General features: G+C 33.0%; 2 protein-coding genes across 2 annotated transcripts in view; one reads left to right on the plus strand and one right to left on the minus strand.

Annotated features, from left to right (window-relative positions):
- Nucleotides 1-244: 244 nt before the first annotated feature.
- Nucleotides 245-16763, minus strand: part of LOC129943480 (neuronal acetylcholine receptor subunit alpha-7) — a 387414-nt gene continuing 370895 nt past the window's right edge. Inside the window, exon 13 of the mRNA XM_056052973.1 lies at nt 245-1759. Within this exon, the coding sequence (XP_055908948.1) occupies nt 1675-1759 (85 nt within the window). The 3' untranslated portion in view covers nt 245-1674. The remainder of the gene's footprint in view (nt 1760-16763) is intronic.
- On the plus strand, nt 9467-13994 carry LOC129943479 (zinc finger protein 502-like). Its single transcript, XM_056052972.1, has 5 exons — nt 9467-9783; nt 9844-9936; nt 10006-10549; nt 11917-12021; nt 12090-13994. The coding sequence occupies exons 1-5, from the start codon at nt 9670-9672 to the stop codon at nt 13691-13693; spliced, it is 2460 nt and encodes an 819-aa protein (XP_055908947.1). The 5' UTR covers nt 9467-9669; the 3' UTR covers nt 13694-13994.

Consider the following 16763-nt stretch of genomic DNA (forward strand, 5'->3'; position numbering starts at 1 on the left):
TCAGTATTCCATCTACATATAGATGATTTAAGTTTTTTTTTGTTTAAATTTGTTTTTATCATTTTTGTTTTTAATTTATCGTTAGTTTTAATATTTTATTAAAATTGTTTGTTTATTTAGGATTTTTTTTTTCACGTTTCACGTTTTATTCTTAGAAACAGTAAAAATAAAAATAAATAGAAAAACATATTAGAAAAATTTAACTAAAAATAATAAAATTTAAAAATTTTGCTTATATATTTCTAACTTGTTTTTGTAATGCATCATTCATTCTATTTTACATTATTTATGAGTGTAGGTATAATAATATCTATATAACATTTTATATGAGTTTTATAGTGAGTTGTTTTTGTTTTTGTTTTTTTTTTTCTCAATTTTGGTTGGTTTTCTTTTTGTGTATTTCTGTTTTCTTTTTCTATAAATATTATTTTCTTATTTATGGTGTTCCTATTTTTGTTCTTTAATTTAATGTATATATTTTCTTTTTATAACTATATTGTATGTATAAAGTTTTGTTTTCTATTTTTTATTTAAACATTCAAATAAAAAACACTTAGATTAAAATTAATAAAATAAAATTATATAAAAATTAGTGTTGGTTTTTTTGTTTTTTAAGAAAAAATATGAGAAATTTGTAACAAAAATATTTTCATTTTGTTTGCATTTTTCTTGCAATTTATTATTCTCTCTTTCTCTCTCTTTGTAGGTTTTCTCGTTCGCAGCCGCAATTTTTGTTGTATTTTTGTCTGTTCTCTGTCTTCTTCTCTTACTTTCATTCATATTTTTGTTTTATTTATACAATAAAAATACATAAATATGTTCAATATTTGTTTTCTTCATTATTTTGTTTTAATTTGTTTTTCATATAATTTTTTGTTTTTCTTATTTGTTTTGTGTGTTTCATAGGAACAATCTCTCTGTATCTTTATAAAATCTGTCCTAAATAAAAAAATAAATAATATATTTATATTTTATTTTTGTTTTGTTTTTTTTTTTTTCATATGCTTATATATGTAAAAATTCATATGGATGAAGGTCCAATGTATTTATTATTTTTGTTTAACTAGTTTTTTGTTTTTAATTTTTTTGGGTTTTTGTGTATTTTTACAAATTATGTATTTTTATATTTATAATTATTATTTTTTCGTATTCATATAAATAACGGCAGTTTTATTTTTTATATAGGTTTTTGTTTTGTGTATGGGTGTGTATAATGCTTGTATGTGTATGTTTTCAGTGTGTGGTGTTTTATTTTTTAATTAAATTTCATTATCTACAAGTTGTTTTCTTTGTTTTTTTTTTTTTTTTTAATTTTTAACTATATAAATTTACTTTGGTAATTATAATTACTATTATTGTAGGTTTTTGCATTTGTTTTTATTTTAATTATTTTTCCTTCATAATGAATGTGAATATGTGTGTATGTGTGGATGATGTATGTTTGTTTTTTTTTCTTTGTGTGTATTGAAGTATTTTTTTTGTTTTAATTTTAATTTTTATATTCTGAGCTTACAATATTATTTAACAACGCTATAAATAATATTATTTCAAATTTTTGTTTGTTTGTTTTTATATAATAATAATAATATATAATAATTTTGTTTTTTTTTGTTGTTTGTTTTCAATTTGTTTTACATTTGAAACTATTAATGCTAAATAAATATTATACTTATTTTATTGCACTATGATGTGAGGAGCTGACAGCAGTACGGTCACCGTTGCAATAATTGTAAAAAGTGTAAAAACAATTAAACAGAACCTAGAAGAAAAAAAAATGAATTATTATTTAGTAATAAAGTTTTAAGAAAATATGAACAATTATGAAACTATAAATAAATACAAAATATTCGTTTTTAAATAAATTGTATTGTCATTCATCGATCAATTAAATTATCGAGCTTGTTTTTAACGCAATTCAAACGTCACATCTGTCAAAATTTAATTTTAAATTTTAACCACAAATATATTTCTGAATGGTAAATCAATGGTGATTAAATTGAAAAAAAATCCCTTAAAAGGTGCGACTGTGGTTATTTCTTTTCCTCTGAATTTTTCGGAAAACTTATTTCAATTGTTATTTTTTTGTTGTTGTCATTGGTGCAATTTTTGTACGTTTTAACGAGTGCGGTAGAGCTGTCAAATTTTTAGCTAAATATATGTTTTTAATTGTATTAGTATATGTAAGTGCAAAAAGAGGTTGGTCTGCTTAAAATTTTCATATCTGTAGATTTAATCCTAAATCTAAAATAAATCAATTTATTTTGCCAAATGAGATTCAAAAACAAGGGAAATTTCTGTTTTGACAGATCTAGATACAAAAAATTGATTTTTTAACCCACTAAACTTTCACGTTCTTGAGGTGACTGTTTTTATAAGGAAAAGTCATTCTGACGCGAATTGGTGTAAATACAACTGTGGCTTTTTGCAGAAATGGTATCCTGAATAAATGAAGTTTCAGATATAACTTATTGAAAGAGTTGGATACCTATACTGAAACAGCTGGTTCACAAAAAGTAGACAAACATTTAGATTTCGAGATCCAAAATTAGTACTTACTTATTGACTTAAGGTGGCGCTACAGTCCTGTGTGAACTAGGGCCTCAACCAAACAAACTTCTCCATCTAGCTCGGTCCCTAACTAGATGTCTCCAGTTTCGCGCTCCAAGTTGGGTGAGGTCACCTTCCACTTGTACGCGCCACCTGATCCGCGGTCTTCCTCTACTGCACTGTCCTGTGGGTGTGGATTCGAAGACTTTCCGGGCCGGAGCATTGATTTCCATGCGCTCTACATGACCCAGCCATCTTATTCGTCGGACTTTTACCCTTCTGGCTAAATCTACGTCGCTGTACAGCTCGTCGTTCCATCTTCTCCTCCACTCCCATTCGATGCATACGGGATCGTAAATCACACGAAAAACTTTTCTCTCGAACCGACCCAAGGTGCTTTCATCCACTTTTGTCATAGTCCATGCTTCTGCACCGTTAAGCAGGATGTGGATGATAAGGGCCTTATATAGCAACACTTTGGACCCTCGAGAGAGGACTTTACCACTCAATTGCTTTCTTGCTGAATTCTTCATGGTCATCCTGTACAAACGGACGAGTTTGGCAGGGATGCCAAAACTAGACATGGCTCTATACGGCTCGTCCCAGTATATGCTGTCATATGCGGCCTTGAAATCGATGAAAAGATGGTGGTTTCGATTTGGTGTTCTTGGGCTCAGGATCTGCTGTAATGTGAATATTTGATCGAATGTGGACTTTCCTTGTCTTAAACCACACTTATAAGGACCTAACAGGTTCTTGACGATGGGGTTTAGACGTTCACATATTACGGCAGAGAAGATTTTGTAACCGATGTTAAGTAGACTGATTTATCTATAATTGGTGCAGTTTAGAGGGTCTCATTGTTTCAGGATCTGGCAAACTTTCTTCCGACCATATCTTACAGATAAATTGTTACATGCTCCTAACAACTAATCTCCAGCTGCTTTAAAGAGCTCGGCATTCAAGCCATCCGCTCCAGCGGCTTTACTAGACTTCAGCTTATGTATGGCAATCTTTACTTCGTCTAACTCGGGAGGACCGGATTGTTGTCTTTCTTCGTCTATGTTGAATGGATCATCCTGCCTCACAGCGGAATTCGGTTCGCCGTCGCCGTTATACATTCTGCAGAATTGGCCCTTTCATATCCTCAGCATTGACTGCGGTTCCACTATGATGTTTCCACTTTCGTCTTTGCAGCCTTCGGTTCTAGGTTTATGTACCTGTGAATTTCGTTTCACTTGTTCATAAGACTTTCGAACTTCATTCCTGCTTTTAAACCTCTCAACATCTCTGACCGCACGCTTCTCATGCCTTCTCTTTTTCCTTCTGAGAAGTCGGCGTTCCTCTCGCCTCTTCTGCTCATAGAGCTCATGAGCAGCTCTCGTCCTTTTATGCAGCGCCGGCCGCTTTGTGTGACTGTTGTTTGGCTGCATTTGCCTGCCGACATTCCTCATTTAACCAGGGGTTCCTTGTTGGTGGTTTCTTGAAACCCAGCACATCAGAGGCGGCTTCTCTGATTGCATCTTGGCAATGTAGCTACTAGTTTTCGATACATTGTGTTGTAACTCGGTCGGAAAAGGATTTGGCGATCTCTTGCGATTGTAGCCGTTCAATGTTGTACCTTCTCCCAGCACCTCTTTGTTTTGCCTTGGGTCTGGAAATCCGTAGTGCTACCTTGACTACAACGAGGTAGTGGTCTGAGTCAATGTTAGCTCCTCGGAAAGTCCGTACATCCATGATGCTGCAAGCGTGTCTGGCGTCAATCGCAATATGGTCAATCTGGTTGACGGTAGATTGATCTGGAGAACTCCAATTTCTTTTGTGGATGTTGAGGTGTGGAAAACGAATACTGGCTACCACGACGTTTCGCCCCGCAGCAAAATCTATGAGCCTGATTCCATTGTCGGAAGTGCTGTCGAGCAGACTGTTTTTCCCAATTATACCAGAAAAGATTGTTTCTCTTCCTAGCTTGGCATTAAAATCGCCCAGGGCAATTTTATTATCAGGGCATTGCTCATATGTTTTGGAGCTCGAAGAACATATCTTTGATATTGTCGTCTTTTTCTTCTGTGGGGGCGTGCGCGCATATCAGGCTAGTGTTGCCGAATTTAGCCTTGATGCGTATGGTCATGAGGCGCTCATTGATAGCTCAAGACTTCTTGCCTAAGTCTGGCTCAAATGACGAAGCCGCATCCAAATAAGCGCTGTTGGTTTTCGTGGTAGCAGTCACCATAGTAAATATCGCAGTTTTTCATCCTCTTTTTGCCTTTCCCATCCCATCGTGTGTCCTGGATGGCGGTGATGTCTGCTTTATAGCAGTCTAGGGCCTCTGCTAATTCTTCGGCCGCACGTTGTTGTCCTTAATTCGTTTGCATAGGTTGTTAATTCTCCGTATCCGAGGCTTATTGGTGCTTCGCAACTACGTTGCGTTGATATAAAATGTTGTATGTTTAATTTTAATGACTGACTGAATTTTCACCAAAGGTCAGATAGCTGTCAGTATTGACGTTCGAACTGTTTTGGTTTTATACATAAAACACACTATGAACGCAACCTTTGTGCTTATGAAAATGACACAAAATCACAAAATTCAATAAGCTTGAAAGTAAGGCAAGTTTCTAGTATCTAATTGGCCAGTTTCCAAAAAATTGTCTTCTAATTAAGGCAGATTTATTGTAAAGTAAGACTATCAAGTCAAGTGTACTTATGTTAAAATGATAGTTGATCATGTTTTTTTTACTCAATTGAAAGCTCAACTTATTGCTCTATAATTTATAAATGTTCTGCACAATTCTATTTAATATTTTGGGTAACAGGCTTCCTTATGAAATTGAAAAAGAAATAAGTAATATTTCTTTAGAAAATACAAAATACACAAATTGTGATAGACTTTTAGCTTGTCTAAAGATTATTTTGTAGGCATTAATGTTATTGGTAGTTTTTGTACGATTAACTTAAGTTAGAGGTTGGTGAAGGAAAGTTCTGAGTTTCAAATGTATGACCCTTTAAAAAGTAACTACTTGCCTTGGTTTAGGCGCCAGTTATAGCTATCATTGAAATCGACCCGGAAAAAAATTTTAATTTATATTTGACGGTGTTTAACTTTGATTAGAAATGAAAATTATATACTGATCGATCGGAAGAATTTTTTTTGAGAAAAAAGTGTATTTTTCTATTTTCCGGGCGGAAATTCATTTTCCTGAACAGCTTATGTATCTTCAAAAGTGAAACAAATCGTTGCACTGATTTGTGTTCCAATTTCCCACGATTCCAATGGCAGATTTCTGTCAGTAAAAGTTTTTCGGTGGATTTCAATGACAGAAATTTTTATTGATGGGAAAAAACGACCTGTCAAAAAATTTCAATGTTTGTTTTCAATGATCAAAACCAATGATAGCTATTGGGCCTTAACCTGCCTTTTTTCATGCAACATTGGACTACAAAGATAGTCAATACGGAACTGTCATATAAATGACAAATATAAATACATGTACATATAAACATTTTTTTGTTGCTGAGAATTCTAAGTAATCTTTGTTTGTGTTTAAATAAAATAAACGCAAAACAAATCTGAATGTCGAATTCGAATATTTATAAGTCATGTAGTATAAGATTTTAGATAAAAGGATTTGTCACTTGCTGTTTTAGACAATAATATTCTTATGAAAATTTAACTGAAACGTTATTTAAACCCGTCTTAAAGCTAACCATTTCGAAGATTTAGATGTTTGAGAAATCACTGCTTAGTTTTCATGTTTTTGAAGCACGGCTTACCTCAACTAGACGGTATCAAAACCCAACAGCTCTGACAATATTTTTTTGTACAGAGACAATGAGCCAAAAAAGCCCAAAGAATTAAACTGGAAATGTAAGTTTAGTGTACAAATGAGAAATGACAGACGTCGAATTTTATGAGTATAAATTATGGCTTTGATTGTACTTCAAACTTATACCAAAATTGTCAAAATATTTCAATATTAAAGGTAGCTTTTTTAGATGTTTAGGTTTTAAGAAGAAATGAAACCAATATAACTAAATGTTATGGCAAAGAATATAGCTTTACTATAAAGAAAAGGGTTTGAAATTTTGCATTAATAATTAAAACAAAAACGAGCCAGCTCCAGCAAGTTACTGCCGGGGATGGTCAGCCAAGGCTAAATACTCGACCACTTTTTGCAGCAATTGGTATCTAATGTCAGCAATATCGCCCAATATTCTTTTCCAAGGAGTCTCGAGCTTATCTGCGTAAACCTTCGAGTAAACATAACCCTACATAATTAGTGACTGTTGTAAAGAAGACCAACCAAAAAAAGTATTGTCAAATTGAAATCAGACGTCTACAAAAAACACCTTACATTTCATGATAGTGCACTAAAACAAAGTAAAGCTTTTGAAAAAAATAATAAAAATTGATAATTTTTTGCCTTTACGCAAATGATATTTTATTTGATTGAAGTCTAAAGTAAGCAACCCAAAATTCAGGTTTGAAGTAAAAAAAAAGAAGACTATCGGATTTTTATAAAAATCATGCTAATATTAACAGCAATATTTTGCTTTAAGTAAAATAAGTTTGAAATCAATATATATTTTTGTTTCAAAGACCTTTGACTCAAAAATTAATTTTTACTTTTTAACTAGTACTTACTATTTTTGACGTTAAAAGTGTAAACTAAAATTTAATTGAAGTCGATAGTTTTATTAGTTCGTGAGATAGTTGGGTCAACCAAATTTTTCTTTTTAACATTGATATTAAAAAAAAAAACTAAACAAATTTAGGAGTTAGTTATAGCTGTCATAAGTTTTCATCATTTAAACCAATCATTGGAATTTTTCGACAAGTTGGAAATGACTTTCAATAAAAATACTGATCATTGAAAGCAAAACGGACAAGTGGGAATTTAAAGAATTTCGCTTTAAGTGAAACGATTATGTGAAATGAACATTCTGCTATTTATTGATAACGATCATTATCAACAGAATAAGTTAAAAAATATTATAAAAGTTATGAGTAAAGTAATGTATTTGTTTAGTAGAAAAGAACTATAGCTGATCCGTTTCATTTTACATAACAACAACATTACAAAATTAACTCTCTTCATCACTTCTAAGTCTCGAGACTAAATGTTCAATTATGAGAACCAATGAAAGCTATAATTGGCTCCTTATGTGCCTTTTTTTATTATTAAATTAAATTAGGTGGCGCAACAGTCCGTGCTAGTACTGTTGTCAGGGATGGAGGGGACCTACAGTTTTCAGCCGATCGAACCCAAGACCTCTGGCATGAAAGTCCGACGCCCTAACCATCATACCACTTTCTTTCTATTAAAAACAAAATCCGGCATAAAACTGTAGGTCCTTTCAAACGATCACATTGCTCTCACACAGAAATGGTTAAGACTCCAGTATCAAAATAAACTTTGCTTTAAAAATAAACCACTTGCTGGGTCACCCTGTATATCTCACATCATAAAAATGTGAATTTAATGTTTAAAAATGTTTCTTTCCAATGAATTCTCTTAAAAAAAATTGTATTTATCTTAAAACGTATAAAAGTATCATGGAGATGTTTTTGTCTTACGTTCGACGTAGCTTTAAGGAAACGTTGGAAGTTTTATATACAAAAGTTAAGTCAAAAAAACTGCAAAAGCTAATGGCGATGATAGTATAATATGTTTTATATAAAGGGTGATTTTTAAGCTATTATCTTTTTGGTAACAATGGTTTAAACAACTGCGCAACTTTCGTGTTTGGTTTCACTGTCAAACATCTTAAGTTTGGTCTGTAATTTAACCATGAATCGTCTTACAAACGTACAACGCTTGATAATTATTGAATTTTATTATAAAAAAGCGTGCTCTGTTAATAAAGTTCATCGCACGCTCCTTTCGTTTCATGGTCAGTTTAATTTTTGGCTCAATGGATACGTAAATAAGCAGAACTGTCGATTTTGGAGTGAATTTCAGCCAGAAGCATTGCAAGAGCTACCAATGCATCTAGAAAAAGTCACATTTTGGTGCGGTTCATGGGCTGGTGGCATCACTGGACCGTACTTCTTCAAAGATAATGCGAATCGTAACGTAACTGTGAACGGTGAGCGCTACCGTGAGATGATATCCAACTTTTTTTGCTCAAAATGCAAGAGCTTGACTTGAATGACATGTGGTTTCAACAAGACTGTGACACATTATTTAGAGGAGCTATGTTAAAGTTCATGTCTATACAGACAAGCCCGCTTTAATTGACGCATTAGAAGACAACATTGAAGCATTTATTCGTGAGATACCGGCCGAAATGTTGGAAAGATTATACCAAAATTGGACTGAGCAGATGGACCATTGGAGGCGCAGTCAAGGTCAACATTTGCATGAAATAATCTTAAAACATTAAACTATATGGACAAAACTATCGATTCAAATAAAGATTTCATGCATTTTTATAAATTGTATGTGTTTTTTCTTATGAATAACTTTCCTATAGCTTTTTAGGAATCACCCTTTACCAAGCTTTCATTCACAACTAAATTTTACGCAAATGTTTGCAAATCTCTCTTTGCTCGTTTATCAACAGAATAAGTAAAACAAAAAGTTGTACTTTAAAGTATTTAGAAGAAATGTGTATGTTTATTTTCATTTTATAAATCAACGCGAACAAAAGGAAAACAGCACTCAATAAAAAACCTATATAAATACCTAGTATTCACCTACACCTCTGTCTATTACAATTTTAACGTTAACATCACATTTTAAAAAAAATCAATAATCTACCCTCTACTACAATATATATCAAATCCCAGATGCCACGCCTGAATACGGCCATTTCAAAATGGCTGCCTGTATTTTTACATTTTATTCTTTGTGTGACATGCGCGTTGAATTTTGAATTTTTCCCCATTCCTTTTTTTACATTTTCTTTTTCTGCTGACATTTGGCATAATTCATTCTTTAGCGTAAAGTACACATTTTTCATTTCTAAACAAAATACAAAAGAATTTCCTTAAATTTTGCCATTTAACTCACAAAATAATTCGCAAATTCATCACAATATCAATTAACTATCAATTAAAATCAAAAAGAAGAAGAATTGCTCCACAAAAGTGCATCAGACAAATTGGGTTTTGAGAAAATGACTGAAGTAATGGATCGAATAGCACACTATACCAGAGAATTCTTCAAATGTTACCTCTGTAACAAAATCTTTGCCGATGGCGATGAGCCATGGCATATGTTTGAAAAACGAGTAAAAATTGCATCTTTGTTCTTCTCAAATTAATAGAAATTAATTGTTGGTTTCTTGTAGCTCACTGAAAATGGCCAAAGTCACACTTCTCTAGCTGCGATTCTTTCCTCGGCGCTGGGAAAGGATTTGGAGGAGCACAGTGTCCATTCGAAAGTAAGTACCTACCCTGATTTCGTATCCATCTCAGCCCCTGAAAACTCGTTCTTTCTTTATAACTTTCAGTTAATTTGTGATGAATGTAATCTCATCCTATTGGAATATGAACGAATCGAAAAGAGTTTCTATCATTTTCGTGTGAAAATTCTCAACGACTACAATCACACGGCCAAGGAAAATAATTTCGAACCAATATGGTTTGAGATTGGTAACATCGATGATAGTGTTCAGATGATGCAATTGCAGGAAGGGGATGATGGCAATCTCACCAATGAAACTCAAACACTGCAACCCCCGCAGCAACAAGGAGTAGTAGAAGAAGAAGCAGAAGGACATGATGAAGAAGATTTCACTCATGAAATGAAACCAGCAATTGTTGAGGGTTTAATTGCTCATATTCCGATAATGGACAGTCAAGAAATCTCTAATTTGGTGATTGAAGAGAAAGGCGAACAAGAGTACGAAGAAATCCTGCCAGATGATGTTATTGTTCAGGAATTAGATGCCACAGAAACTATTTTAATTGGAAATCCTGAGGAGGATTTAGAAAGTGGAGAAGCGCTGCCGGTGGTTTATGACGAGAAGAATAATTTGCATGTAATTGCTGAAGGTGAGAGGTTTTTTTCTTTCTTTTTGAGTTGTATGCAGTTTTTATAAGAAATACAAACATAACACACCATGTCCCAGAACCAGACTAAAATCGAGAAAACCCTTAGGAAGGGTGTTTTTTAAGACTCGGGTTCTCAGTAAGAAATGAAATACATGTAATTTAATGTTATGGAAAAGAATTTAGTATCGGGTTTCATATTTATTAAAATAAACAGTGTTCAGAAAAAAACAATTCGACTGTTAACAGCCAAATATTTCTTCTTCAAAAGTCCCCTAGCAAGGCAATAAAAATAGCTTCAATTAATCTTCTGTAAAGACTTGTAGCAACTTATAATTCGCAGTTGCTCTATGTAGGTCGGATTATATGGAATCTCTATTTATTCGGGAAAATATACGTCAAAACAAGGTGTAATGGTCATCTTCTGATGAGCCCAACCATTACATCAGGGCGAAACGCATATATGAACACTTTTATGCTGGTTCGATTTTAAATCATATTTATTAAAATACATTTACGCGTTTTTTAAACGTTGTTCAGGAGTAAGTCTATTTGGGGCAGCTTCAGACGTCTTAAGGGATTTGAAAGGAAGGGCAAGTTTCTAGAATCTGATTGGCACGCTTTCAAAAAATGGCCTTGAAATTAAGGCAGCTTTTTTGGAAAACTGACTGGAAAGTCACTCAAGAAAAATAAAATATCTGGCAAAGTAGGATCAACACTTGTTTTCATCTTTTTGTAAATGCAATTTCCCAGCTTTCTCAACATTCTCAAGATTAGTCAAAGTCATTAGTTTCTTTTTTTTTAAACAATAGCCATGTCGCTTAGCAGCCACCATTTTAGCATATCCTCACTTAAGCTTTAGTTCGATATCTAAGCTGCATAGATTAAAACGAGAAATGGCCAACTGTCTCAACAATTTATAGTACTACAAAATACTTTATGTGAAACCATGTTATTGAATTGCACATTTCAAAGGCTTCAGATGATGGGTTTACGCCCTCAAAAGCAGTATATTACAGTCTACTGTTAAGCATAAAATATATGTAGAAAAATCTTTTCGAGCAGGTTCCTGTTTCGAGCCCTCCGGGGCCCTCCGGAATCTTCCTTCACACATACTAGTCCACCAATTCATCTAAAGAGGCTTCTCTGTACCTCCAATAAAGATTTGAATTACCCTTCGCATAGTTTCAAAGACTCCATAGCAGCAAGATGAAAGTTATGATCAAGTTTCTCGATTTTAAAAAGACTTGAAAACCTATTCTTCTTATTCTTAGTTTCAAAAATGACCGGGAAATTTATCTACTTAGTGTGTTGATCTATTATAACCTTTCTTCCAATAATTTATTTTCTTATCTTTGGACAATTTTCAGAAATCCCATATGAGCAAATAATTGAGCAAACTTCTGTAATAAGTTACGACAACAGTATCGATGATGTCCATGAATCTGCAATTGATTACAATAGCAGCAATGATGGTAAGTCAATTTGTCGAGCACCTTTTCCATAACAACCTTTATATTTTGTCATTCTATTTTCTTTTTAGATAATCCTCCAATAATCCCAGAAGATGTACCAATTTCAATAAAAAAACAAAAACGTAATAATCGATCGATTAAACGTGAACAACAAGACCAACAATCGACAGATCAACAACAACTAGGCCTAGAATTTGTATTCACTGGAGCTGTATATTTGTGTGCATTATGCCCGGAGCAAACCGAACACGAACCTATGCTGTTTTCAAATCATTTGAAAACTGTCCACAATTATAAATTCTACGTCTGTGATATTTGCTATAAGGGATTCCATAAACGTAACGAAGTAAGCGAGCATATGGACGAATTTCATGCGAGTGGAGCCGAAGAGGGGGAATTCCATTGTGATAATTGTATGCGGGTCTTTTTGAATCTTCGTCAATTCCGAATACACAAACGCCTGCATTACACGTCGACCAAGCAGCACGAGTGTTCGGAGTGTCATAAGAAGTACAGTTCAAAGAATCTGCTCGACGAGCATATGAACATGCATACAGGCAAGCGACCCTTCAAATGCGCCTCGTGCAGTAAGGATTTCGCCTCGAAATACACGCTGCAGGCTCACATGAAAATCCATACGAAGCGACCGAGGCCGTATAGTTGTGATAAGTGCGATAAGTCGTTTTTGAATCAGCAAAACCTAGTTCAGCATGCGAAACTGCATTTGGGACTGAAGACGTTTATATGTGAGGTGTGTCAGAAGGCGTTCGGGACGCAGCATAATTTGGACGTTCATAAGATTGTGCATTCGGGCAATAAGCCGTTTATATGTCGGACGTGTGGTAAGGGCTTCGCCCGACGAGCTGAGATTAGGGATCATGAGAGGACGCACACTGGCGAGAGGCCGTTCAAGTGTGATTTGTGTACTCTGGCCTTTGCCCAACGATCCAATTTGATGACACACAAAAAAGCCACCCATTTAAACGACAAGAAACACAAGTGCAACCTGTGTGACAGATCCTTTAAGCGGCGACGTTTGTTGGAATACCATACCCAGTCGGCTCACACCGGAGAACGACCGCACAAGTGTGAGGTGTGCAGTGCCACATTCGTCTATCCGGAGCATTTCAAAAAGCACATGCGAATTCATAGTGGAGTGAAGCCATATGCTTGCGAAGTATGCGGGAAGATGTTCAATAGCCGTGACAATCGTAATGCCCATCGATTCATCCATAGCGAGAAGAAACCCTACGAATGTCTGGAATGTGGTATGGGGTTCATGCGGAAACCACTGCTTTTGTCCCATATGAAACATACGAAGCATGTGAATGACACAATTATTGTGAATCAACCGCAAATAAGCCACAAAGGAGTGCTGGAAGTATACAAAGAGACGACCGATGAAGAGGAAGACGACTTAGTGCTGGAGACTACTCATCAAGAGGGCGTTGGAGAAGCAGAAGAAGACGCCAACATCGCCGAAGAAGAAGAAGAAGCTGGTTATGATGAAGTTGTGGCATCGGATACGATTCTAGTTGAAGATGGCGATGGACAGTATATCAAGGATGAAGATGGGGAAGTTAAATATTTGCAATTTGCTGAAATGGATAAAGATGGACAAGCCACATTTACTTGGGTTGACATAGCCGAAGATAAGGAAGACGATAATTAAGGAAAACGGAGTGGAAACTTTTTTTTAAAACAAAAAAATGAGACTGATATTTCTAAGAAATGTATATTTTAATTGAAAGTCCTGAATGACCTAACTAAGTCGATGGAAAAAGATAATTCGAAGATTTGTAACTGGAGAAAAAATCCCCGGAATTAACTCGAGTTTTGTGTTCATTCATCAAATAATTAAACAATTTTCTTTAAAAAGTTAAAATAAAATTAAGAAAAGGAAAATGTGTTTTAAGTTGCTTTGTATTACTGCTTTGATTTTCTTTACAAAAAGTAACTGTAAATATATATGTAGGTAATATTAATTTGTATTGTTTTTTTTTATAAAAAGAAAGTAATGTTTAAGTATGTTTTAAAATATTTTAAGATATTATTAAATGTTGGTAAAATAAATGATTTAAATTTTAAATAATAGAATTCTTTTTTAGTTCTTGTCAATCATTCCTTCCAACTAAGGACTTATTACCGAAATGCTGGTGGATTCCGAACGAAAACAATTTATGATTTTATCAATTCAGAGCTCCATTCTTTAATAGTTACTTTTATGGAAATTCAAATGCAAGCAGATGATGAGCTTGGCCTCGATGATTCAAAGGAATTAAGGATAATAAATAAGGTTCAACAATTTCAGCATTAATAAGTTGATGAAGAAATATTAAATCCTTACTAACACGCCTTTCATGGAGAGATTGCATTTAAAGAAAAGAAGCTGAATGCGATGTTGATAGGGAGGCCCTTAATAGCAAAGCGAATGACATTGTATTGACCTAATTCAATACGATTTTTATGAATTTCGTAAAAGGGAGTCCGTACTTGTCAAGCACATTCAAGATGAAGAAAAACATGGAAATTGTAGAAAGAAAGCGTATGGTATCACAATAAAATTAATGCTATGTGTAAATAATTGTAAGTTAATGTAACAAAAATGAACATCTATATTTTTAAAAATGAAAACACGACAGAGTTTTTGCTGCGAAAATACAATAATCAAATACACTCCGATTCGTTTTTTAGTAAAAGTTATCGTCTGGAATTTTTAAGGGTTGAGGGAAAGGCTGTTTTTCTCACACCAAAATGTAAAAATATCATTGGGCAGATTCAGACGACATAAGGGAGTTTCTAGTATCTGATTGGCCACGTGGCAAAAAATTTCCAGTTGGTCATGTTTTTTCTTTCAACTAAAGGCTGATCTTTATAACTCTATAACGAAATCATTCCACCATTCTCAGTCTAGATTTCCAAAAAGCCTTTGATCGGAGCATATGTTGTTTACAATCATTTCTTTCTAACAGGAATTTTCGAATAAAATATTGCAATATCTACTCAAATCTACACCAAAATAAGAACGGCATCCCCCACGGATCCCCACTTTCAGTGGTGCTATTAATCATAGCTTTTAATGAAGTAAGCAATATAATAGACAGATTTCATAAAGTCGAACACTCACTCTAGCCGACGCTTTAATCATTTTTTTTTCCAAAATTATAGACCTCCACGAATTGGGAAATATGTATACTTCTATTATAAATGCTATTCTTCAATGGTGTAACTATCCGGGCTCGATAATTTCATGTTCAAAATCCTATTTTTTTTCATATGTATACATATGTACAAAACACAACTGTACAAAATTTGTTGAAGTCAGTTTAGACAACAGCTGTATAAAAACGTTGATTCTTTGAAATTCCTTGGCATTATAGGGGATTCTAAATTTAATTTTAAGAACCATATAAATTTCACCCAATCCATAGTTTTATCAAAAATTTAATAGGGAAAAAGCTCCAAATCATCTCTGGGTTTTATCACAACACCTTACCACTCCGCCACTAGAAGCTGCATGAGAGCCATACGCTCAACACCCATCATTAACATATTAAATGTAGCTGGACTTCCTCATTTAACGGAGAGAATTGACTTTCCCACTGCCAAAATAATTACAAAAAAAAGAGGCTGGGATGCGACCCACACTGATAACTTCCCATCCAATCTGTCGATTTGTCTTGCTTAACAGTTTGTCTATATGTACTAGTATCGATTTTACCAAATTTGCGTACTATTTTTTATAGATTTTATTTTTTATGAAAAAACGGACTGTTTTTATATAAAAATCACTGAATATTGAAAACAATATTTTCTGTAAAATAAAATAAGTTTGAAGCCAATATTTTGAATTTTTGAAAAGCTATTGAGTCGAAAGTAAATGTTTACCAAGTTTTAGTATTGTTTTTTTTAGAGTTTTATTTTTTGTAAAAAAACCGTCAATTCGATTTTCTTCAAAATTCTATCGAATGTTGAAAACAATATTTTCTATAAGATAAAATTAGTTTGAAGCCAATATTTTATAGATTTGAAAAGATATTTGAGTCGAAAATCAATTTTTACCAACTTTTGTTAAATTTTTAGGTATTTAATTTTTTGTACAAAAACTGTCAATTCGATTTTTTTCAAAATTTTACTAAATGTTAACAACAATATTTTTTGAAAGATAAAAGTAGTTAAAAGCCAATATCTACAATTTTTGAAAAGATATTTGAGTCGAAAATCAATTTTTACCAACTTTTATTAATTTTTTTTTAGGTTTTTATTTTTTGTAAAAAAACTGTCAATTCGATTTTTCTCAAAATTTTATTGAATGTTGGAAACAATATTTCTTATAAGATAAAATTAGTTTGAAGCCTAAATTTCAAGTTTTTGAAAAGATATTTGAATCCATATTCAATTTTTACCAACTTTTGTTAATTTTTGTTCGGTTTTTAATTTTTTATAAAAAAACTGTCAATTCGATTTTGTTCAAAATTTTACTGAATGTTAACAACAATATTTTTAATATATAAAAGATAAAGGTAGTTAAAAGCCAATATCTACAATTTTTAAAAAGATATTTGCGTCGAAAATCAATTTTTACCAACTTTTATTAATTTTTTTTTTAGGTTTTTATTTTTTGTAAAAAAACTGTCAATTCGATTTTTCTCAAAATTTTATTGAATGTTGAAAACAATATTTCTTATAAGATAAAATAAGTTTGAAGCCTAAATTTTAAGTTTTTGAAAAGATATTTGAAT

Source organism: Eupeodes corollae, chromosome 1 (genome assembly GCF_945859685.1).
Source record: "Eupeodes corollae chromosome 1, idEupCoro1.1, whole genome shotgun sequence".
Lineage (NCBI taxonomy): Eukaryota > Metazoa > Arthropoda > Insecta > Diptera > Syrphidae > Eupeodes > Eupeodes corollae.